The sequence below is a fragment of the Onychostruthus taczanowskii genome, unplaced genomic scaffold (genome assembly GCF_017590055.1).
Source record: "Onychostruthus taczanowskii isolate IOZ18803 unplaced genomic scaffold, ASM1759005v1 scaffold19, whole genome shotgun sequence".
NCBI classification, from domain to species: domain Eukaryota; kingdom Metazoa; phylum Chordata; class Aves; order Passeriformes; family Passeridae; genus Onychostruthus; species Onychostruthus taczanowskii.
Genome location: NW_024499128.1, coordinates 2,675,470 through 2,698,880, shown reverse-complemented (window position 1 = coordinate 2,698,880; position 23,411 = coordinate 2,675,470). Strand labels below are relative to the sequence as shown.

General features: G+C 48.4%; 1 protein-coding gene across 2 annotated transcripts in view; it reads left to right on the top strand.

Annotated features, from left to right (window-relative positions):
• Nucleotides 1-2,432: 2,432 nt before the first annotated feature.
• Nucleotides 2,433-23,411, top strand: part of CARHSP1 (calcium regulated heat stable protein 1) — a 34,720-nt gene continuing 13,741 nt past the window's right edge. Inside the window, exons 1-3 of one of the 2 annotated variants that reach the window (XM_041401440.1) lie at nucleotides 2,433-2,558; nucleotides 20,447-20,639; nucleotides 23,249-23,371. In XM_041401440.1, coding sequence (XP_041257374.1) covers nucleotides 20,467-20,639; nucleotides 23,249-23,371 — 296 coding nt within the window. In that variant the 5' untranslated portion in view covers nucleotides 2,433-2,558; nucleotides 20,447-20,466. Of the gene's footprint in view, nucleotides 2,559-20,438; nucleotides 20,640-23,248; nucleotides 23,372-23,411 lie in introns of both variants that reach the window. The other variant, XM_041401441.1, reaches the window with a different exon arrangement.

Here is a 23,411-nt window from a genome sequence, read left to right as displayed (position 1 = left end):
GCTGGCACAATGTGGGTTCCAGCCAGCCTTGGGACTGGACATGAGAATATGAAGTGCAATAGAGCACTTCTCATGCTCTGGAGAAGTCCAGAGCAATCTGGACTGAAGCATACTTAATATGCCACATATTGAAGGAGTTAAGGGTACTTTTCCTCCTATTATTCTCTATTACAATCTTATTGCTCTAATATTTAAGAGCCTGTTCCTAATTTCCAGGCACAGTCCATTCATGTCCAGCCTACACCCTCTGTGCTTGTGCCAACCATATCTCTTAGATTAAATAGTTCTGAAGCCCAACGGGAAATCAGGATTGCCTTTGTGATGTGTGGAGCAATCCTAGACCAATTCATGCCTTTTTAAGAGAGATGGGCAATATTTGCCCTATGTTGACAAGCAGCACCCATCTAATTATTTAAGAGTTGTTCAAACCTCCTCATCCTTGCAGCAGCACAGGGACATGTATCACCCACCATTACTAATGAATCACATTACCTGATACATCTTCCCCCTACACACTCATTTCCTCGACTCAAATTGTGTAAGTAATTGCACTTTGAATACTTTAAATGAATGAAAAGGGGTATAATGATCCTATGCTATCAAGAAATCCTTCTGGTTTTTTTTTTTTTTTTCCTTTCCCTGTCAGGACAGTTGAGGGAAGTGCTCAGTCCCTGCAACAGCCCAGAGCTGTGTCTGAGTAAGCAGGGGATCATCCAGCAGGAAAGAGAGAGTCAGGTGAGTCCTGCAGCTCTGGACCTCCTCCTCCTGCCCTCCTCCCAGTGTGAGGTGCTCCTTGCTGGCCCAGCCCAGCAGCACTGGCTTTAGGGAAGATTCCCAGCCCCGCCTGCATCCTGGGAAGGAGCTGCCCTGCTGTCGGCCCCCCAACACCAGGGACAGAAGGAGCAAGGTAGGCACGTGGGCTGGAAATTATTAACTAATGGTCAGTAATTGTGCTGAGAGAAAGGAGAAGGGGAGGGAAACAAGCTGGAGTTTGGGGGAAGCTGGAACCTCTCCTGTCTCCAGCAGTTGTTGAAAAAAAGAGGCAGGCAAAATCCCATTTCCTAGCTGTGGTAGCTGGGAGTACAAACGCACTGACACCCACAGGAGGGTCCCTCAAACACCCCTCTGTTGTTGGAAACCAGCCGGAGGCTGTGGGCATCCATTGCCATGGAACTCCCATGGGCTCTTTGTCTCTGCCTGGGAAGCAGAGGGAGAGAGGGAAGAAAGAGGGATGACTCAGGAGTGCTGAACCTTCGAGGAAAGCACAGCTGTAATCCCAGATTGTGTGGCTGGGGGGGCTGCTCTGAACAGTGCTTGCTCATGCAGTGCATTCATCCTCCTCCACCTTGTAAAAAGCAGTTTTGACACACAAAACAAAGGAGAAAAGATTTCCAGGAATAAATATTTAATTGTAGCATTAATTAATATTTTAAGCAAAAGAAGTCATCAGTCCTGTAACTGTATCTTAGAAAGAGGTGAGATCTTGTGTGGAACAGAATGGGATGGGGAGGTAAAGTACTCTGGAAGACAACCACGTGGTTGACATAGGAAGCTGGTTGCTGTATATGGTGAGGCCTCTTCTAGATCAAACTATCTAGTTTGTCTATCTAGATCTATCTAGTTCTGTCTAGATCAAACACACTCTGTTATGGGTCTTCTGTTTGCTTTTCCTCATGGAAAAAAAAAAAAATTAAATGCCCTGATAAGATTTGTGTGTGGCAGTTTTATCACAAATTGCCCAGTGCTGTTTCTTGTGTGATTATGGCCAGCCAAAAGAGTGTATATTTCTGTCTCCTGAGTCTTACCTTTGTAACGATATGAGGGCATGCTTTGTCTGGTATCTACAAGTGGAAAAGAACTAGAATGGATGCACTTTCTAAGCTCTCTTTGTAAAACCATCTTTTAAAGTACTGTGGGTTATTATCAGCCAGGGAAATAATGCACAAATGGAAGCATTGCTGAAAGCGGGTGCTGGATGAAGACAGCACACTTTGTCCCAAGGTCTCTCAGGGATTTTTGTGCTCCCAGTAAAGTCCGTGACCATTAACTGGGAGCCTGTTGTCACTGCTGCCCTGGACTGTGCCATCAGCTGTCGTGCTGCAGGCCCTGTGTGACAGCTGTGCTCATGCAGGAGATGCCCAGCACACCCAAATGACGGTAGTTCAGAGCACACCGTGCGCTGTCTCGGCAGCGCACACCGCAGCCCCGTTCCTCGTCCCCACCGCACCGTTCGGGAGGATTCACCAGGATTATCCATCCGGAACTCCGCTGGTTCCATTGAGCTCTCCGGCCATGCCATCCTTCCCACAACACCGTTTCCCCTCGGCTGCTGTGGTTTTACTGTCGGGCCGGCGTTCTGGGCCCGCAGCATCCCGGACAAGTTGCGGCGCTGTTGTCCGGGCCAGGTGCCGCCGGGCGGAGCGGGGCGGAGCGGGGCGGAGCGGGGCTCCCGGCCCGGCCCTCCCTTCCCGGCACAGCGACGGGGCCAGCCCGACAGCAGCCCGGGCAGCGGGGCCGCCGCCAGCCCGTCCTGCCCTGCCCTGCCCTGCCCTGCCCAGGTGAGCGGGGTCTCTCCGAGGGGCGAGGAGGGAGCATCCCTTGGGGGCTGGGGGGCCGGGCCGGGGGAGCGGGCTCGGAGAGCCCCCGGGAGGTGTCGGTGCCGCCTTCTCCTCCTCCGGGGCGGTGGATTGATTTCGCCTCAGAGATCAGGGCCAGTTTCTTTTGTTTTGGTTTGTTTGTTTTTTTGCGTTTTTTAACGCTTTCGTCTTCTTGTTGCGCTTTGGAACCGGGGGTGTAACATTGTTACTCGGAGAATGGCTCGTTTTAGAAATGACGAGCGAGACAAAGAGCGCTGAACAAGAGATTTCGAGCCATAGGAAGAGAAAGGACTCGGCGCTGGCTGCTCAGAGGGGCACTGCAGAACTCGGAGCCTCGTTAAAGACTGTTGCTGTAGCGTGAACTGCCCGCTCTTACAGTCAGCGCTTCTGTTCAGGAGAACGGGGAAATCAAAAAAATCGGGGAAGCAACCCTTTTGTCGTGCTCCCTTGGCATGCTGGATGTGTGTGCGTGTCACTTCTTGCTCTTGTAAAGAAGCCTGCGAGGCTGACTTTGGATCTGTGCCTCTGATTTTGGCTTTCAAGGAGGGGATTTGGAGCTCTTTTCTGATGCTGTTTTTGCTGGCCCTGTCGAGCTACTTCTGAGAAATGTTTGCAAAACCTTTTGTGCTGCTAGATTTGATTTCTTAGAGAGTCTCAGAAAACTTTCAGGCTGCTTTGACGTGTCTCTCCTAGTCGTAATTTCTGTGAGGTTGAAAGGGGTTTTTTGACTGCTGTTCTTAACCTTTACTTTCTGACTATTATCTTATGTTTGGCAAACATAATTTCTTTCCTTCTGTTGATTATTAATAGTGGACAATAGCAAGGCCTGTTAATGTAGCTCCAGAAGGCTTGGGCTTTCACAAATACATCTTAGTATGTCATTAATTCTAGAGGTTTAACTAACATACAGCAAAAAAGTTTAAAAAAGCCCCAACTCATATGAAGGCTTTGGGTGTTTACAGGAAAAAAAGTTGTGTGTGCCAAAGAAACCGTAGGAAAGATGAGCCTGTTCTCTGACAATGGGTTTATTTTCACACCCTACGTGGGGGTGTAAAGGAGAGACAACACGTTTTTTCCAAGTGGCCCTTTGCAGGGGCAGAGCTGAGGCAGGAGCTCGTCCCACGGCCCGTGTGTGCTGTGACACCCGTGTGTGCTGTGACCCCCACGTGTGCTGTGACCCCCGTGTGTGCTGTGACACCGTGTGTGCTGTGACCCCCACGTGCTTGTGCTGTGACTCCGTGTGTGCTGTGACACCGTGTGTGCTGTGACCCCCACGTGCTTGTGCTGTGACTCCGTGTGTGCTGTGACACCGTGTGTGCTGTGACCCCCACGTGCTTGTGCTGTGACTCCGTGTGTGCTGTGACACCGTGTGTGCTGTGACCCCCACGTGCTTGTGCTGTGACTCCGTGTGTGCTGTGACACCGTGTGTGCTGTGACCCCCACGTGCTTGTGCTGTGACTCCGTGTGTGCTGTGACACCGTGTGTGCTGTGACCCCCACGTGCTTGTGCTGTGACTCCGTGTGTGCTGTGACACCGTGTGTGCTGTGACCCCCACGTGCTTGTGCTGTGACTCCGTGTGTGCTGTGACACCGTGTGTGCTGTGACCCCCACGTGCTCTGTGACCCCCACGTGTTTGTGCTGTGACCCCCGTGTGTGCTGTCACACCCGTGTGTGCTGTGAACACGTTTTTTCCAAGTGGCACTTTGCAGGGACAGAGCTGAGGCAGGAGCTCGTCCCACGGCCCCGTGTGTGCTGTGACACCCGTGTGTGCTGTGACACCGTGTGTGCTGTGACCCCCGTGTGTGCTGTGACACCCGTGTGTGCTGTGACACCGTGTGTGCTGTGACCCCCGTGTGTGCTGTGACACCGTGTGTGCTGTGACACCCGTGTGTGCTGTGACACCGTGTGTGCTGTGACCCCCGTGTGTGCTGTGACACCGTGTGTGCTGTGACACCCGTGTGTGCTGTGACCCAGTGCATGGCTGTGCTGCTGCCCTGTCCCCCCCTGTCCTGAGCACGTGTTGGTGGCTGCAGCTACCCTTCAATACCCTGAGCTTCTGCCTCTCTGCTGTGCCCAGGGTTGTAAATATTTTGACCAGCACCATCCTTTCCTTTACTTACATGCATGTAAGCTCAGAAATGCTTATCTGCAAGTAATTTAAATTAGCCAGATAAGGCCAGCTGCCTTCTGTCGTCTCTTACCACTGTGGCTTTCTGGGTAGTGCTGTCTTTAGGGTGAATCCAGGTTTTATATTCAGCTGTAGTATGAAACCCACCATGAACATGAAGGTATCTGCTTCAGTAGAGCTCTCTTACAACAAACTGCCAAACCCTGTTCGTGCACCACACCAAATGTGGTTCCTGGGAGGAAATGTGGTGTGTGGGGTTCTTTCTAGGTAATAGGACCAGCAGGCTGTGCCAACTTTGTTCTTGGTGTCAAGCCTGACAGTGACAGAAGTAAATAAATCCTTTCCCTGCTTCCATTTCACGCTGAGTGGGCTGTGGGGTGCAGAAGGACTTGGGGTCTCTTTTATCATGGCTGGGGTGTCTTCAGGGTGAAAGCTGAAGTTGTTTATTGCATCTTTTTGTCTCAAATTTCTGTAAGGAACCATTTTTTAATCACTTGGCATGGAGTAGAGTTCGCAGGGATTGATAGTAACTGCTTGAAACTTGGGAAAAGACTGATGGTGATCAGCATTAGCAAAATTTATTGATACTGTAACTGTTCAAGTCTAGGTTGACAAATATTCTGGATGTTGATGGTGAGAGTTGTTGGTTAATCTGCCCCTCATCTGGAAGGTTTCTGGCAGAGACTAAGGAGAAGAATTCAGCTTGCAAAGTGTAAGCCCCATCAACATCAAGGAGAAGGATGAGTGAGGATCACATCCCTTCTCTGGGGTGGCAGCTGCCATCTCCTGTGGGCCAGTAGGCTGGGAACAGCACTGTGCACAGCAGAGGGGTGGCAGTCTTTGAAGAGGACAAAAAAAAAAAAAAAAAAGAAAAAGGAATGAAATGTTTGTTTTTCTTTCTGCACAACAGTTTTAAAAACTCAAATCCTGCTTTTTGCAACAGGTTGATATGGAAAACCAAACAAAAACCCCAGCTGAAACACTGTAAAGAAAGGAGAGATGCAGAGAGGTGATTTGGGTTTGCATGATGCATCAGTCCCCAGCACTGTCCAGATAAAATGAAAACTAGAAAGCGTTCATACTGCTTTGCCTTTTCTCTCCAAGCAGGGCAGAGACAATTGTTTTGCTTCCTTCTCTCACTGTGTCTTTTCCTCGTTTCTGAGGCAACTCCCATGAGGGATCAGTGATCTTTATTTCCTCCTCTCCCGCACTGATTGCGGCTCCTTTCCGCTGCGGGGGCTGCGGGGGCTCCTGAGCGCGGCTGGAGCGGCCGCGCCCCTGCCCCCGGCACCGCCGCTGCTGCTCCGAGCCTCCCTCGGCTGCCAGGCCGCTCCCGGGGTCTGTGTGAGCTCCCGGGGCCTGTGAGAGCTCCCAGGGTCTGTCCGAGCCACCCTCGGCTGCCAGGCCGCTCCCGGGGTCTGTGTGAGCTCCCGGGGCCTGTGAGAGCTCCCAGGGTCTGTCCGAGCCACCCTCGGCTGCCAGGCCGCTCCCGGGGTCTGTGTGAGCTCCCGGGGCCTGTGAGAGCTCCCAGGGTCTGTCCGAGCCACCCTCGGCTGCCAGGCCGCTCCCGGGGTCTGTGTGAGCTCCCGGGGCCTGTGAGAGCTCCCAGGGTCTGTCCGAGCCACCCTCGGCTGCCAGGCCGCTCCCGGGGTCTGTGTGAACTCCCGGGGTCTGTGTTATCTCCCGGGGTCTGTGTGAGCACCCTCAGCTGCCAGGCAGCTCCCAGGGTCTGTCAGAGCCAACCTTGGCTGGCCAGGCAGCTCCCAGGGTCTGTCCGAGCCACCTTCAGTCGGCCAGGCAGCTCTCAGGGTCTGTGTGAGCCACCCTCAGCCAGCCAGGCCGCGCTCCTGAGCCAGGCTCAGCTGCCAGGCAGCTCCCAGGGTCTGTCTGAACTCCCAGGGTCTGTCCGAGCCACCCTCAGCCGCCAGGCCACACTCCCCGTTCTGTCCGAGCCACCCTCAGCTGCCAGGCCGCGCTCCCGGGGTCTGTCTGCGTGCCTGCTCTCCTTCTCTCGCCGTGTGTGGCCGTGGCTGGCGTGCTGGAGCCCACGCTGGCAGGCAGAGCCCGGCGAGCGGGGCGAGCAGCCGGCGCTGTGCCACAGCTCCGCAGCGCTCCCCGCAGCCTTCCCTTCCCGAGAATAAACAGAACAAACAGCCTCCTGGCGCTTGTAAACAAGCAGAGCGGGATCATTTTCTGCCGAGATCCCCATAGCTAGTGGCTGAGAAAAAGGCTAAGGTACAGAAGATGCGGAGATGGGATCCCCTCTGACAGGAGGTGACACCTCGGAGCATCGTCAGCGCCTCGATGGCAGCTGGGAAAGGAACCAAACTGATGCTTTCTTTGTCTCTGCATTGTGCAGGAAGACACTCGGCTTTCGTTTCTGTCATTTTTGGGGCACGTGGAGCACACTAAAGTGGTGTGTTTGCCCCCCCTGAGGGAAGCTGTGAAACACCATGTGAGTCAGATCGCATCTGCCCAGGCTTGGCTGTGGTGCCTCGGGGTAGGTGGGCGTGGGTGCTGCCCGGGAGCCCGAGCTCACTCTAATGGACGGGCTTCAGCAGCCTGGAAACCCCTCCTGCTTCCTGAAATCAGCTTCATCCGTGTGGTTCCTCCGATACTACAATCCTACTGATGGATTCCAGAGCTTTGCTGGTTCTTTATTTGCCATTGGTTTGAACATCAGCTTTTTTTTTCTCTGGGTCGATTTAAAATATAGATAGATAAATACATGTATAACAAAGTAACCTATCCAATCTTTAAAAAATAACGATTGTCTTGGGCATAATGACACTCACGTTGAGGTTCTTGCATTATTAATGCAATTTGGAAACTGAATAGAAGTCTAAAGAAAATGAACATTAAATTTTTGACCCATGGTGTGTTAGGCTCTGCTCACCTTGAATTGTGTATTTCTGCAGGGAGGAGTTGGTGATAGGGTCAAGGTCTCAACAGATGTTTAAATAGGGCTGTTTCAAGGACAGCAATTATGAATTTGGCTTTTGGGTGCTTGCCCAGCTGTTTGGGCAATAACTGGTGGCCTGTGACCACACTTCTTGCCCAGCACTGGGATCTGGGAAGGTAAACCTGGGCTTGAGCTGCAGCCTCCCAGTGATCAGACAGCAGAGGGGTGAAGGCACAGAGAGAACAAAACAACCTGCAGTTAAATCCCCGGGGGGTTGTGAACAGCAAGGGAGGGCTCTGTTACCTTTCTCTGGAAAAAGGAAGCAGGCCTGTGTGCACCATGTGTTCCTTACCCCGGTGGCTCCATGCCTGATCTGATCACAGAGCGCTTTGTGCAGGACCAAGGAAAACAGGGAGCCTTGACCTGGTGGTTTCTCTGGGATATTAAACCTTGCTGGTCCTTTGCCATGCCTCATAAGCAGCACATGACTGGGGAAGTGACAGAGCATTAAGAGTTAAGGCTGGTCCCGAGGAGGGAAGCAAAGTGTGTGCTGGTATTATCCAGGGGCAGCTTGTGTGCCAAAATGCTGGGGACTGCCCGGGAGCTGGAAGCCAGGCTGGATGGAGCACTGATGGTGCTGCAGCCAGGAGGTTCCAGAGGAGCATGGCCAGCGTGGGGAGAGCTCCCACAGCACACTGACAGAGCCTCAACAAAGGGTCTGTCCTGCTCAGCCCCTTGTCACATCAACCATGGTGTACTTGTCCCATGGTGGAGGACAGGCTGCAGCTGCCTGCTGCAACTGCAGATCTTGGTGACTAACAGCAAAACCAAAACATAAAATTGCTGAGAATTGGAGAGGGAACCTCTGCTTCCAAAGACTGTTTATCAGTTGGCTGTTTGCAGGAGGTTTGCAGCCCATTCAGCATCTGATGTTCACTTTGTCTTCCCAGGGCTGGTTTTGAGCAGGGTAGGAGGCATGGTGAGTCCTCTGCCATGGGGTGTTCCTCCAGGCACAACTCTTTTCCAGGAGAACTGCTTTTCCCAAGGTTTCAAATTCTTTGCCATTTGCTATTTAAGAGAATGCCCAAACAAAGACTAGACTGTGTCCAGGAAATAAATATTTAATCTTGTCTGTCCAGTGGGGGAGGAATTTTCTTTTTATGTCAGTCCTGGTTTAATGTTTGGTTTGTTTACGTTGCACAGCCAGTCACGCTGATGGAGGCCCTCTGGCAAAATGGACTATATTGTTTTATGAGCTCCTGCCTTCTCAGTGCTTCTTGTCTCCTGCTTTCTCTTCATGATATGATTTCAGAAAGCTGGTCAAAGGCATTTGCTTGTTTTCAGTTACATCAGTCATTTGATAAAAGTAAGTCTTGGTCGTGATTTCAACTTCTTGACAATTTCTTGAAAGGGTAAATGAAACTGCCAGAAAGCAACGTCAAAGAATTTCCTGTTTACAAAATTTATGCTTGTTGCTGGAATGTAAATATACATTAAATGCATGATTTGGATCTTCTCACCCAGCTCATCAAGGGAGTGCCTTTCTGTGCAGTGGCAGGTCCAGAACAGGACCTGCCTCTGTTGATCTCAGCCAGGAGAGGCAAAATTTACTCGACAGTGAAGACTGTGACTTTATTTTCTCCAATATTTGAAGAAAATCTAGCAATGAGAATTATGAAACGTGGTGATAACCTTTTCATGGAGTCTCTTTGTGATGGAGACTGGTAGGAGGAGTTCTTAAAGTTATTTCAAACTATTTAAAGTAGTGGAGTTTTCATTTTACAGGTAGGCGAGACAGTAAATAGAGTGAATGTCAGTTTTCTCCTATACAGTGTTCCAGAAAGTGTGTTTGAATCTTACTCAGGTCTCAGTTTCTGAATAAACATGTTTGTTTTTTTTTTCTTCTATGCAGAAGGGTGGTTTTTCCCTCCTAGGATCTGTGTCAGTCCTAGAAATTATTCTCACCAATGTTTAGGACACCAGGAGTAGAAGGAGTATCTGGATGTACTTAAATATTTGTGCAGTTCCACTGTTTTCTGATATTTTTTACATTGATTTTTTCTTTTCTCCCTGTGCCAGGCTTAGACAAAAATGGTCTCTGTCCCTGGGGATGTGTGATCCACTGCAGTGTCTTTTACCCATGGCAGCAGGGATCTGAGGACAGGAACTCACTGCTGGACCCCAGTCCAGTCTGGATCTGGCAGAGCTGCTGCCCAGGCACTGCCAGCAGCATCCCATATCATGATGTCACCATGCTGCTGTCTGCACTACCCCTTTTTCGCATGCTTCCCGTCCATCCCTCAGACTTTTCAGGTAGACAAACCTCACCTGAAAAGCATCCCAGTGGAATAAAATAAGAAACAAAGGTAGTGCAGAGCTGTCTCAGCACTTACCACAGCCCCATGGGGACAAAAGTGTTTTTGCTGGACACTCACTAGACTGGTACAGCTGGGGTCTGGGATTCTAATCAAATTTGTTCTTGAACATTGCAGTGTGGCTGCATTGCCTCTTCCGTGGCATGGATCCTGAGGAGGAGCTCTCTCTGGTACTCTGTGATGTGGAGCTGTGCAGTCTGGGCTCTCCTGGCCACCAGGACCAGGGTGAACCCACAAGATGTGCATTCAGTACCATGACATGGCTTGTTCTGGACTCGGGGCTTGTTCCTGAGGCAGGCAGACCCTGAGGATTCTTAGCTGTGTAGCATCAGGTTTCACACAAAACATTGGGCTAGATAAAAACAACAAAGGCACTGTTATACATATCCCTGTCTTTGTTTCTTTACTGATCTCACGTCTCTGTTGTTAGTGGCTCTGGCCCAGTTTCATAAGGTCATGTAGCTATTAGCATGTGGCTAAACAGGTAAATTGAATCAAAACAATCCTTCATAAAGGCATTCACTGCTGTTCCTGTGTGCAGTGTTTGCTCTGCTTGTGTGTCCCATTCCCTCTTTGATTTGCAGTTGAAGTGAATGCAGTTTTTTGCTCTAACACAAAACTTTAGTGCAATTTTCTATTAAACATGTACTTCTATATAGAGGTTTAGTTTTATACCTGAAGAATGTACATGCCTCAAGATTTGCCTGCTTTTTTTCGACTATAACAGTTGATTTTTACCTTGCCTGAAAAGCTTGAGTTGCCCGTTCCCTTGCTGTGGTCTGTGTTGGCTTTTGAGCACTAACACAGCAGCCACAAATAACACAGCAGTGCCTGTGGTTCTGGACAGCTCTGTCCTGCTCAGTACAGCTCTGGGGCCGTGGCTCTGGAAATCACAGCACAGTAAATAGTTCTGTTGATGTGTAAGTAGGCACGAAATGCAGCCCAGCACACGAGCCCGTGCTGGCTTTGCGGTTTTGCAGCCACCACAGCACAGTGTGACTCCTTCTGCCATTGCTGAGAGCACAGGGTGGATGTGCTGAGCCAGAAAGACTGGTTTGTGCACGCAGGATAACCAGGGAGGGCAGTCACACTCCCCACAGGTCCATTGCCTACAGTAGGCTGGCTGGACTAGGGGTACTGTAAGCATTTTTGAGACTTAAAAAATATTTTTTTCCCTGGAACCCTAAAGTGCATCATCAGTGGTGTTTTCCAGGCTGCCACATGGGAGGATGTAATGGAGGGTGTGTAGCTGCCAGAGGATTTGGGGTGTTTATTGGGGTGGCTGGTGTCCCTGGAACAGCTCTGGAGGCTGTGAGCTGTGGGGTGTGCTCTGGGTGCATCGCAGGTCTGATTGCATGTGTAGGGCTGCCCGTCAGTGCAGCAGATCACACAGAGCTCTGTAAAGCAGCAGCTGGCACTGGGGATAGTTGTGCTGCCAGGACTGAGCAGCTCTGTGAGGTAAAATGCAACATTTTCTGTTCAGCCAAGGAGTTTGGTTATCTGTGTTTGGTTACATATTCTCTGTTCCATAAGTTGTTTGGTTATGTAAGAAAACCCAAACCTGTGCATCATGTGTACTTATGTAGTTCTTATCCTACAGACTTCAGTTAAACATATTAAGGCAGTTTCAGCTGAGAGTTAAGAGGTAACCATTAGTTTTACAGTGTTGATGGAGCACTTGCTTCGTGCTGGAGCATGAGGACACTGAGAGGGGTTCTCGGGGTCACAAGCACAAACTTGTGTACAGCATGGTGAGATATACTGGAAATTGTGTTGAGGGATGCAATGGAGGGAAGAAAAAACAGAAATGCAATTGTTAAGTGGGCCTGTGATCTTTAAATCTCTGTCTATCTATTTAGCTATCTGTCAGTTTCTCCATTGTCTATCATCCCATCAGATGCAGAGCATTTTCTGTTTCTTAAAGTATTTCAGTCAATTTTTTATCTTTTGGTCATTACTTGATATTGATATAGGTTCATAATTCTGTCTCCATCACAAACATTCTGTTTAATTGATTTCTGAGTGATCTATTTGAAATAGACACCAGTTATTAGCCTGAGATGCTTAAAAATATGCATAGAAAGTGTCAAGTAGTGAGACTGGGACGTGGCCTATGCATTGAGATAACCAGAAATTAGAGCCTGGCCTGTCCAAAAGGCATTTGGGGTCTCTGGGTGCCTCACAGAGCTGGTGTGAGGATCAGGCTGGTTTTGAGTGGTTTCTGACTCTGTACCCTGCCAACTGCATCTTGCTGGAATGCTGGCAGATGAAATACCCTCAGAGGATTTATTTTTTTCTTTGCCAATACACATATGCCTCATAAATTTCCATGGTTATAGATCTCTGTAATGTGAACTGTTTTCCCCTGTTGAAAATGTTGATTAGGGAGGAAACACAGTGAGCTAATTGTTTTGAGTAACACTTGAGCAACATAAATATTTCAGGGGATTTCAGTAGCCTTAAAAGACTCAAAGTTGCACATGAACAAACTTAACCACAATTGTGCCTGAAGTTTTGTGATGTGAGAGGAGGCTGAAAAGGGGAGAGCTTTTCAAAAGTGTCTAGGGATTTACATATGTATAACTTCTTTATAATAGTATGACATGTATAACCCATTTGCCTTGTAGATGAGCTTTAAGATGCTTAGACACAAGACACATGCGAGATTTTCATGTTCTGGTATAAATATTTTCTACCAATATGAAATAAATCCTAGAATAAATTCACAGAGAATGCTCCATCATGGAAGCAATGGCAGAGGCAAATCTTCAGACTTGCAAAAACACTGAAGGAGGAGCTGAGTTCCAAAGCTGGAGAGCAAGCACTGGAAAGGACAGAAAGTTCCCTTTTCAGCCATACATTGTATTTTGTCTGGGAAATACATCAGCTCACTGTGACTGGGCATGTTAACAAGTTTAGGATGAGATATGTGAAGTGTTGGCTCTGCTACCCCAGAGCAGAGTTCCCAGCCCTGGCTAATGGAGGAGTGATGAAGGCAGCAGGAACTTGGAGTGACCAGCACAATGGTTCTGTGCTGGGGACCATAAAACATTGAATAGATAATATCTGCTTTCTGGCCCAAACCAGCTAGCTTGTTGACAAAGCGAAATCTTCAGAAATATTTGATACTAGTGGGGTTTATTGTCTAAGAAAGAGTCATGGCAGCCATTCAAGTGACAAAGTGGGGAGTGTTTTGTTTTAAAAAGGCACAAGGTTTTTCATTTGTGCTTGGATATTTAAAGGGGAGGGGGGCAAGATCACCAGAAACAGCTTGTAGCTATTCTTGCTCTCTACCCTCTTTATGTCACTTCTGCTAGAAGATTTAAAGTTTGATTTATGAATAAGTCTGTACACCCTTTCTTGTGTGTTCCTCTAAGCTAATGGTTTTTTCCCATTTGTTTCTTTGTTTCTTTTCTAATTTGCTGTTGCCTTTTGGTGTCACTGTCCTTTCTTAATTTCCCTGTAAAAAGGGCCTCTCCTCACAGTGCACTAAAAGGAGTGGAGGCTCTTTTTCATAGGCAGTTAAGCTGTGGGATTCCTTGCCACAGGATACTGCAGAGGTTAAAAAGATTATATGAGCTCAGGAAGGGCCTGAAAAATCTCACAGAAGGTTATTAAATACCACTATGCAACCTTTAGTTTGCCATTTCTTTAAATGAGGATGCAGGGATGGTGTTGAGAGTAAGCACCACACTGCACTCACCTTGTATTTAACTCTGACCTGGGCAGCCACACCTGGCTACCAGTGTTGGATCAAGTAAAGTCATCCTGATGTTCCCCAGCTTTACTGGAAGGCTCCTTTGTGATCTGCCTTCACACTGCCCTTATCACAGTTCTGTGGAGGTTGGGGGCACCAACACTGGTGACCTGGGGGTGACCTGTTGTGTCCTTGGCTTCAGGGAAGGTGCACCTGGGTTGGGGCTGGGCATTGGGAGTTGGTGTCTATGTTTCTGTTCTGGGTTCTGGCACTGTGGGGGAGGCTGGCAGTGGCTTTGAGAGCAGCTGGGCACTGCTGTGACATGGTGTCCTTGCTGCCACTGAAATAGCCAGGGCTGGAGCCTGGCAGCTCACACAGCAAGCAGCTGGCAGACCACGAGCAAGGCAAGATGCTGGGCATCTCACCCCAGTGCTGGTGCTGGCTCAGTGCCTGGTGTGCTGTGGGCACAGGGATGGGTGTGACAGCCCATCCCACAGGGCACTGCCACATGCCTGCTTGGTGACAGGCTGTGGTGTCCTGCCCAGGTGAGAACCCCCTTTTCCTGCTGTCATTTAAATACTTGATTACATTACCCAATACTATAGGTGCACAGCAAATTAAGTCACTGGGCAACACTTGTACTTAATTACCACCATCATCTTCAACTACCATCTTCATCCTTGCTTGGAAGAGCTCCCAGAGGAGGATGCTTGTCTGGAACCTGTCACTGCTTGTCCAGGCTTGCCATGAGCTGGGGAGAGTTTTCACCTCTTGCAATCTATTCTTTAAACAAAAGGAGCTGGATAAATGAGATTTTATAAGCAAACTGAAGGCTTGGGCTTCTCCTGTGAAAGCGTGTGAGGGAAGGTGTGCTGGTCTTGGGACAGCTCCATGCCATTCCCAGCACTGTCCTGAGTAACCTGCCTTACCACTGGCTGCTGGTGTGCTCTGCTCCCTCTGAAGTACCTTTTTGCAAGGGGCAGGATGGAAGCTGGTCCTGTGTGATTGTGCACACTGTCCCCATGGCAGCTGACAGTACATCTGTAACAGCCTCCTGTGCTCACTTACCAGTGGAGGACCCTGGCTAGCTTTGCTCAGCTTGGAGCAACAAGTTTGTGCATCATCAATCATGGCAAATACTGGATTTCCAGCGAGAGAGGATCCTGATTCCTCTGTATTTTTGATAAAATGAACCACAGGGTATCACCATATATCCTTAGTATCCTACATCAGTTGAAACATGTACTTCATCTGACTAACCACTCAGTTCCTTCACCTAAACTTTTTTTTTTTTTTTTGAGTGTACCTATCAGCTTTCATGAGCAGTGGAAAACATGGGACTGCATGCAGTCCTCATCTCTCCCAACGTGCTGTATAGGCTGCTGATGACTGAGTTCCTCCCCATCCCTCTTTGTGATCACTGCTGTGCAGTGTGGGTTTGTGCTGCCTGAGCAGTGCTTCCTTCCGACACAGACACTGCTCACTGCAGGAGCAGAAGGGCACCCCCCGCATCTGGAGACAGTGTTCAGTGCTGAGATAGCTTGGAAATAGCTGCTACTGTTTGTAAACTAAACCCTGTTTTAATCCAAATGAATTTGCACACCCAAACAAGCTATAGAATTTGTCCTTGTTGTATTTTGCTTACCTTATAATTAGGCTTTTACTGGACATGTCCTGGTCTCCATTAACTGACGAATCACTCCAGTGTGTGGGCACTCTGCAGCCTCCAAAAGCATCATGCTTATACCATAATCCTCTGTGACATGTCACATGCATGTTGCAACTCCTCTGAGTTTCAGTGCTAATTGAAATACCAGTATTAATTGTAGAAAGTTAGTCATGCAGACCAAGCTGGAAGGGGAAGCCCTCGGAAGCTGTTTCGTAACTGTTTGTGTTTTGTAAGTGCTTCACCCTGTGGTGCAGGGGCAGTGCTGGAGGCTCAGAGTGCTGGGATCCTTGTGTGCACGGGGTCCCAGTGCCACAAAGGGCTTTGGAAGGAGCTCCAGGGAGGAACAGTGCTGTGGCTGGTGCTCAGGCACCTCGGAGAGGGAGCTGGGAGCTGCTCTAGGACTGGGGACACCCTCAGTCCCTCCCCTCTATCAGGGCACAGAGCAGGGAGTCCTGATGCCTTCACTCTCTCAGAGATGGGAGCAAAGGACTGTGGATGTTCTTGCTGAGAAGAGGTTTTCGAGGTGTCAGCAGAAGAGCAGGTGGAGCTGAGGGGTTTATCTGCACAGCTTCCTTGGAGAAGGAAAGAAATGCAGCTGCACAGAATAAATTTGGAAACCAGGATGTTTGAAAGTGAAAATTAAAAAAAAAGCAAGAGTTTCTGGTGTTGTTTCTAAGTCCAGGAAAAGTCCAGAAAACAATCAGATTTTCAGATGTCTTTTAGACATATTTTTCAGATTCCTTTTAGAGATTGAAATGAAGGAGATCTTGCAGAACCTGCATCTGAAAGCAGCAGCTTTGTTCTGTGTTTGAGAAAAACCCTCATTTTCCAGGCAAACGTAGCCAGTGCTGTCCTGTTCTTGGACCATTGTGGTACCATCTGAAAGCAGCTCCTCCAGGCAGGATCATTTCCAGACTAAGGAGGCCGGAAAGAGCATTTTCTCCATGCTGGAGCACAGAAGGCTGCAGAGCAGCGTTCCCTGGGGATGTTCCCTGTGCCCGTTCACTGGAGGTGTTGCAGCCTGTGATGGGAGAAAGAAACCATTCATAGATGGAGAGATTTCATGGAGCCTGTCATCCTGCCACATCAATTTGGACAATTTCCAGGCATTTACATGAATTAAAAGTGAGATAAGATTTCTGTGATAGTGTCATGCTGGTCAGAATGGATAACTTCTCCAAACCTGCTATTTTTAGGGTATTCCTGCAGGTATGGTGCAGACTTTAAGATAAATAGGATAAATAGATACATAGAGAAATTATGGTGACATTTATATACTCCCAATCTTATCACTTCAGTAGCTTTTAAAAGTTATTTTTCATGGAGAATTTCAGAAATTTCTCCTGCATGTATTGTGCTCTTTGTGATTCACTTGCTACAGGTGCTTTGTAGGTCACTTGTTGCAGATGACATTTTGGGGTCTCTTTCTACACACATTGGCCAATTTTTCTAAAAAAGGTATGGTAAAAAAATATTTTTGCTTTGAAATGTTAAATTAGTCTATTTTTGCCATGATGTTACTGTAATTTATTTTATTTATATTCAAGTTTGGTACATTCCTAAACATAAATATAAAAAAAAAATCACACTGGAGAAAGACAAATGATGCATGTTGAAATATGGGGCGATTTCAGGGTAATGTGGCATGTGGCTGGAGTTTCCTAAAGAGCCTGAAAACATCACCACCCTACGTCATGTTGCATTCACTCTGTAAATCCCCACAGGCACATGTTTTGCTGGCTCAAGCAGAAGAGAGCTGCTGGCTGTGCTGTCCCTGCTCCCTGGCCTGGCTGGGATCTCACTGCTGGGCTTTCTGCAGTGCTGGCACAGGGGGATGGGTGCTCCTGGCAGCTCGGGGTGGATGCACTGCTGGTGCTCTTGGGCTTTGTGGGATGATGTCCTTGCCATGGCCAAGGGGAGAGTGCTGGCTGGGCTGGAGGAAAACCAGGGGTTTTCCCTGGTTTTAGGGGAAAATTAGGGGAAAACATGACAGATGTGGGTTGGGAGATGCAGGGGGGTTCTGAGAGATGCAGGTAAGTGGGTTTGTTCAGCTAGTCACAGAGTCAAAAAGAGAGGAAGGAATTTGTGGGTGTGGAGGAAGGGCTGGTAGACAGCCATCCACAAGTTCCAGGGGTGATCCTTGATTTACAGGAGTCAGTTTAGAACCTAGGATAACATCTGGAAAACATCTCTGCAGACTGCTGGTGACTGCCTTAGGAAGGCAAAGCATTTGTGAGGAGGTGGCTGGGAGGGCTGGGGTGTGGGTTTTGTGTTGTTGAGTTTTTGCTGTAAGCTTCCTGTGTCAACACTGCCCGGCCTCCAGCTGCGCCTGCGAGTGGGGAGAGTGTCTCTGCTCCTGCAGGAGGGCTGCCAAGGGAAATGAGCTAATCCCTGCATGAACAACGTCAACAAATGGCCACACCAGCATGCACTGAAACAGCCCAGCTGCACCTTTGTCTTTGTAAAGGTCCAGATGAGCTGAGCTTCTGCCGAGGGTCAGGGGAGGTGGGAGCTGCTGCCATCCTGCTGAACACACACGGTTCAGCTCGGTCGGTCAGGCTCCCATCCCTCCCATTATGCCTGTTTGCACAGCTGTCAGAGAAGCCCAGGAGGCAGAGGGATGTCAGTGAACTCTCCTGGGCACAGATGCACCATACCGCCTGTAGAGACTGAGCTGCAGCACGGGCTCAGCATCTCCCCGTGTCCCGCTGGTTGTGGTGGTGGTGAAGCCAAGTGTGGTGTGGCTGCTGCTCTCTGCCTTCAGCTCTGTGGTTTTGGGTCAGGTCTCACCCAGCTCTGGGCACAATGCAGGGCTCATGTAATAGAAGTGATGAGAGTCGAGGCTATTCACCCACCTTTGCTGTGTGCAGAGAACAAAAAGGACATTTGTACAGTGACAAGGTACTGAATGTTCTACATCGCTGTTTTATTTTATGTGTACGGAGCAGAGGGCACCAAAATAATATAAATGGGAACAATAACATACGGCAGCACACTTCTAACTCCATTTAGTCTTCTTTATTTGTAAATATTTTTGTGGTTTGTCTGTGGTTTAAAGAAAGGAGGGAAAATTCTGCCTCTCTAGCCTTGTCTGAGGAAGGGGACAGGCAGCACTCTGTGGCTGGATGAATACTCTGCATTTTGCTTGTCACCTGACAAGCTGGTTTATATTTAGAAGAGGAGAGAAAGCATGTGAGTCTAAAAGCTGTGTTTTCACTTGTGCCAGCCCGTGTGTGCTGAGTTATCAGAACCAGGTTTTAATTGTTTGCTCTTATTTTTCCTGTGACTTACTAGGGCTATGGTCCTGCCATGTCAAACACATTCCTTGAAAGCAAGGTGTCCAGAGGAGAGGGCTTTAGAAAATTGAGACTTCCTCTGTACCAGCCAGCACAGCAGGTCTATTTTGAGGAGGAGGAAGTTTGGAAAATCCTGACCCTTTGGTGTTATCATCTTGGTCTGAGCTGAGCACTGTGCTGTGACACTGGGCAGGGCATTAGCTCATGGGTGACATATATCATCCATATTTGAAATTCCATCCCTAAAGTTGGGGTTTTGTTCTGAGCTGAGTTGTTCTTGAGAACAGTGAGGAAAGCTCAAGCTGGTAGAGGAGGGAGTATGACTGACTAGTCATTTCTATCTTCTGAGCACCCTGAGCAATTAAAGACAAAAGCTTTTGTTCCCTGGTGACTTCATTCTTAAGAAGCCTTTTTAATTTTAGTCTTTATTTTCAGGAAGAAATAATATGGATTTGCCATTGACAAGAAGGCTGCATCTCTCAAATGTCATGTCAAGGATCCACTCCATAATTCATGGGCTGGGGAGTGTGGGTGTCAAGAGGAGGGTGCATAATGGATATGAGAGATTTCAATTCAATTAAACTATTGGTCTTAAAGGCAGTTTTTCTTGCCTTTTTGATGTTTTCTTGACTCAGATCGCCACATTTTTTGCTAACTCATCCAGATAACCAGATATTTTTAGTCTTCTTAGGTAAGACTGTAGTGGGTTATTGGTTATTTTTGCAAATCACCTTCCTCTTTCAGTGTGGATGGGGACTTGCATAGTAATATCTGAGCAGTGCTGGTTATTTCCTCTTATTTCTGCCACTGCTGCTGTAAGCCATGCATTTGTGCGTGTAGAAGTGCTGCTGTTCCTGATCCTGCTCTTTGCATGGATTCTGGGAGTTCTGCCTGTCGTGTTATGAGATGTATTGCTGTTGGTGATGAGAAGGTGTGCTGAGAAGGTGATCTTCTCCCTCCTCTGCTGTAGAACCTGAGCAAGAGCAAACCTGACCGTGCTGGGTGTCCGAATGAAGGTGTGGACTATTGGCTCCCTAGCTGCTGGGAGATTGTGGCAGACCCAGACCTCCCAAAGGGCATTGCTGGGTCTGCCAGATCTCCCCAGGCAGGAGGAGTCACCTCCTCAGGGCTGGCACTGCCTCCACCTTTGCCTGTGCTCCTGTCCCACGGAGTAAATCATCTGTCTGAAGGGGTTAAGGAGCACTCCTCTGATTCTCTTCTCACAGTCAAGCTGGAGGTGTTACGAGCTGACAGAGATGTGTTAATAAGTGAGCAGCAGCAGCAATGAAGTTATCATGATGATCACGCAGCAAAACAAACCTGCAGCACTGGAGGTGCAGCTTGGTCTCAGCATTTCTTCTTCAAGGGCTTCTTTCTTGTGATGTGTGTTTGTGTGCAGATGTGTGCAGCTCCTCCGTGCTGCCTGTGGTCACAGCCCATCAGTCTGGGAGGTGTGTGGGGCACACCAAGACCAAGAGCTGGGGCTCAGTTGTGCCCCAAGAGCCTGTGAGTGAGGCAGGAGTGAGCAAATACGTTAGTTGTGGAGTAATCTGTTCGCAGAGGAGCTTCCTAGTACAGCTGACAAAACTGTGACATTTCAAAAGAAATAAACTTTACAAAATATCAACTCACTGATCCAGAGCAGAGCTGGTGGCGGAGCTGTGTCCGTGTGTACGTCTGCAGGAAGTGAGTCACGTTCTTACAAAATCAGCATCCGCAAGCATTTGTGGCATTTGTGACAATTCCCGTTTCGCGCTAAATCAGATCTCTTCCTCTCCGCAGGCTCTCCTCAGGCCTCAGGAATGTCTTCTGAGCCCACCTCATCCTCGTCGCAGCAGTCCCCCGGCTCTCCCCCGTCGCCCAGCTCGCTGCACCTGCCGGAGAGCCGGCGGCCGCGGGAGCGCTCCCCGTCGCCGCTGCGGGGGTACCTGATCCCCAGCCCGCTGCCCACCCGCCGCACCAGGACCTTCTCGGCGTGAGTACTGCCCTGCCTGCCTCTGGCCGTGTGACAGCCTGGGCAGACAGCCAGAAAAAATCGTTTTCTCACAGTGGATTTGTCAGACTTTTTAGAGAGTTGTAGAGAAACAGTGATAACTTATTAGTATAAACAACCTACAAGTGGTGTTTTCCTACTCTGCTTTTCTGCTCTTCTCAGAAACTGTCTGTAAGAAAAATGTTTTTATTAATTAACCAGTCAAGTAGAATATGTCAAATCTATCTGTAAGAGAATTTTCATATTAAAGCTACTGTTCTATAAGCCAGCCTTCTAATAAAGCTGTATCTTTTCTTACTCAACAGTAATAGGGCACAGCCAGCAGCCCCTGCACGGGCACAGGGAGCTCTGGGCTGGAGTGGGGCTTGTGTCTGAAGAGGCTTTGGGGTGATACTATTCTCCAAGAAGTTCTGATGCCTTTAGACTTTCAGTCCAAATGTCCCATAGTTTTTCAATGCTCTGTTTTAGTAATACCTTCATCTTAAGATTGCTCAAATATACCTGTTAAAGAATATGCTGGTTATCAGGGTGTCACCCCTGATCTCTTTCTCTAAGCTTTTTTGTATGAGGTTTTCCATGAAACGAGGTCATATTTGTTGCTTTTTGTAGTGATCTTTCAGCAGAGCTGGCTTTCCTTCAGCGTTTCTGGGGCCCCATGGTGCTGTGAGCCCTGTCCAGAGGGAACCCCTCCCCAGTGCAGCAGCAGAGGATGGTGGGGCCAGGTTTGGCCATTGCAAAGAATTCCCAGTGCCTGCCAGGGGCCTCCCAGTGAGGGGCTGACCTGAAGAAGGCAATGTGGGCTTTGTTAATTTCAGAGCCTTTGAATCAGGGTGCAATGTGAAGCTTCTGCCACAGCCCTTTATTTCTGTATGAGGAAGGTGTGGCAGTGCTGAATGAATGCTGTGGCAGTAAGATCTCAGCCCCACAGCCAGCCTGTTTTGGGCCACTCACTCTGGTTTGTGTGCTTTTCCCCTTTTACTTCTTGCAGTGTTCCAGCTCTTTTCTTCCAGAGTTATCCATGAGGATTTAAATAATAACGGTCTCACTGATGCTTCATATTATTACTTCTGAATTCTAAATGAGACAAAAAAGAAGAGAAGCAGAAGAAAAGTTTATATTTTGTCAGTTCCAAAAACTTTCAAATGCCCTGAACTTTCTGATGGAAGTAGACTGCTAAAAGGAACATAATTGGCTTAATAATTGGGGTTGCCCTTGAAAAGCAAGTCCAAGCTAGCTTGCTTCAGTGCTGTGTTAATAATGAACTCTTTGTAAATCTTCTCAGCTGTTAATCTTAGTTTGGTTCTTACAAAAAGAAAGAATTTGTTATTTGGCTTCCACAGTTCTTTAATCATTAATTAGTGTAGGAATCTTGCTGTATTTGTTTGCCCTGAAAACCAAAATAGCTCTGAATTTTGTGTGTGTGTCTCCTCTTTAAACAAGAGCTCTAGGTGAGCAGTTGTATAAAGAGATGGATGTGACAGGCAGTGGCTTATTATTCACTGGGATTATTTAATTTTGGTTCACTGGGAATGGGGGGGCCTCATCCCCTACAGTGCCTTATCTCTTTGAAAGATGCAATTGAACTTTAATAGCTTGTTTAGGACAGTGAGTGCTTTTCTGTGTAACAAGCACTTGTGGGGTCAGGTGTGTTGACAGCTTTATAGAGCTGGAAATGAAGTGATTTAATGGAGATTTCTTTCTTTAGCACTTTCAACTGCATTTCTTTATTGTTAGTTTGATTTAAGGAACAAAGCTGTTACCATTTTTAAAAAACAATTTTATTTAGACTTCAGTAAAATTTAAACATTTGGGCCAGTGATGTCCAAGTTGCCATGAGGCACATAACCAGATGGCTGCACAGTCATTGTGTTTGAAGAATTGCACCAAAATCCTCTTCTAACATGGAACCCACTGGATACTCCTGGCATGAAGAAGGTTCTGACCTAGCAATGCTCAGAGTAAACCCCATGATAAATCTGAGCCAGTTGGTTTTCATTAATGGAAGTGTTTGAGTGAGTTTGGATCCCTGGACCCAAACCCTGGATCAGTGTATTGATGCAGAAAAGGATTTAACCACACAGTTTTCTGGACAAGCCATTTTTTGATGGCAGTATTGCAGGTTGCAGGCTCTGCAGATGTGTCTCATTTTAAAATACAGGTCCCTTGGCAGTGGAGGAGGAGTTCAGGCAGGAGTCTTGCTGTTATGCACTGCAGCTGGGCTTCACACTTCCTGTGAAATCTGTGAAAGCACAACACTTAAGTGGACACTGGTACTCCCAAACTCATCAAAGGTAGAAGAGTCTTACATTTAGTGTGGTGTCTGGAGTAAAACATGTTCCAGTGATGGAGCAGTTGAATTCAAGGTGGCAATTGATGCATTATGGTGCTAGCAAACATCCTCTTCATCTGAGTGTCCCTTCCAGGGGCCCCGGGCAGTGCAGTGTGTGGCAGTGAGCGCCGAGCAGCTGCTGCAGAGCTCGGTGCTCCCAGGCAGGGAGGGAGGGCTTGGCTGCTGTGCCTGCTGCTCGGTGTGCCCTGGTGCCAGTGGGATGTGCCCAGCCCTGAGCTGCTCTTTGTGCTTCCTCCTGCAGCACGGTGAGAGCCTCGGAGGGGCCCATCTACAAAGGGGTCTGCAAGTGCTTCTGCCGCTCCAAGGGCCACGGCTTCATCACCCCCGCGGACGGAGGGCCCGACATCTTCGTGCACATCTCCGAGTGAGTTCCGTGTCTGTCTGTGCCCAAGGGGGGCTGCAGC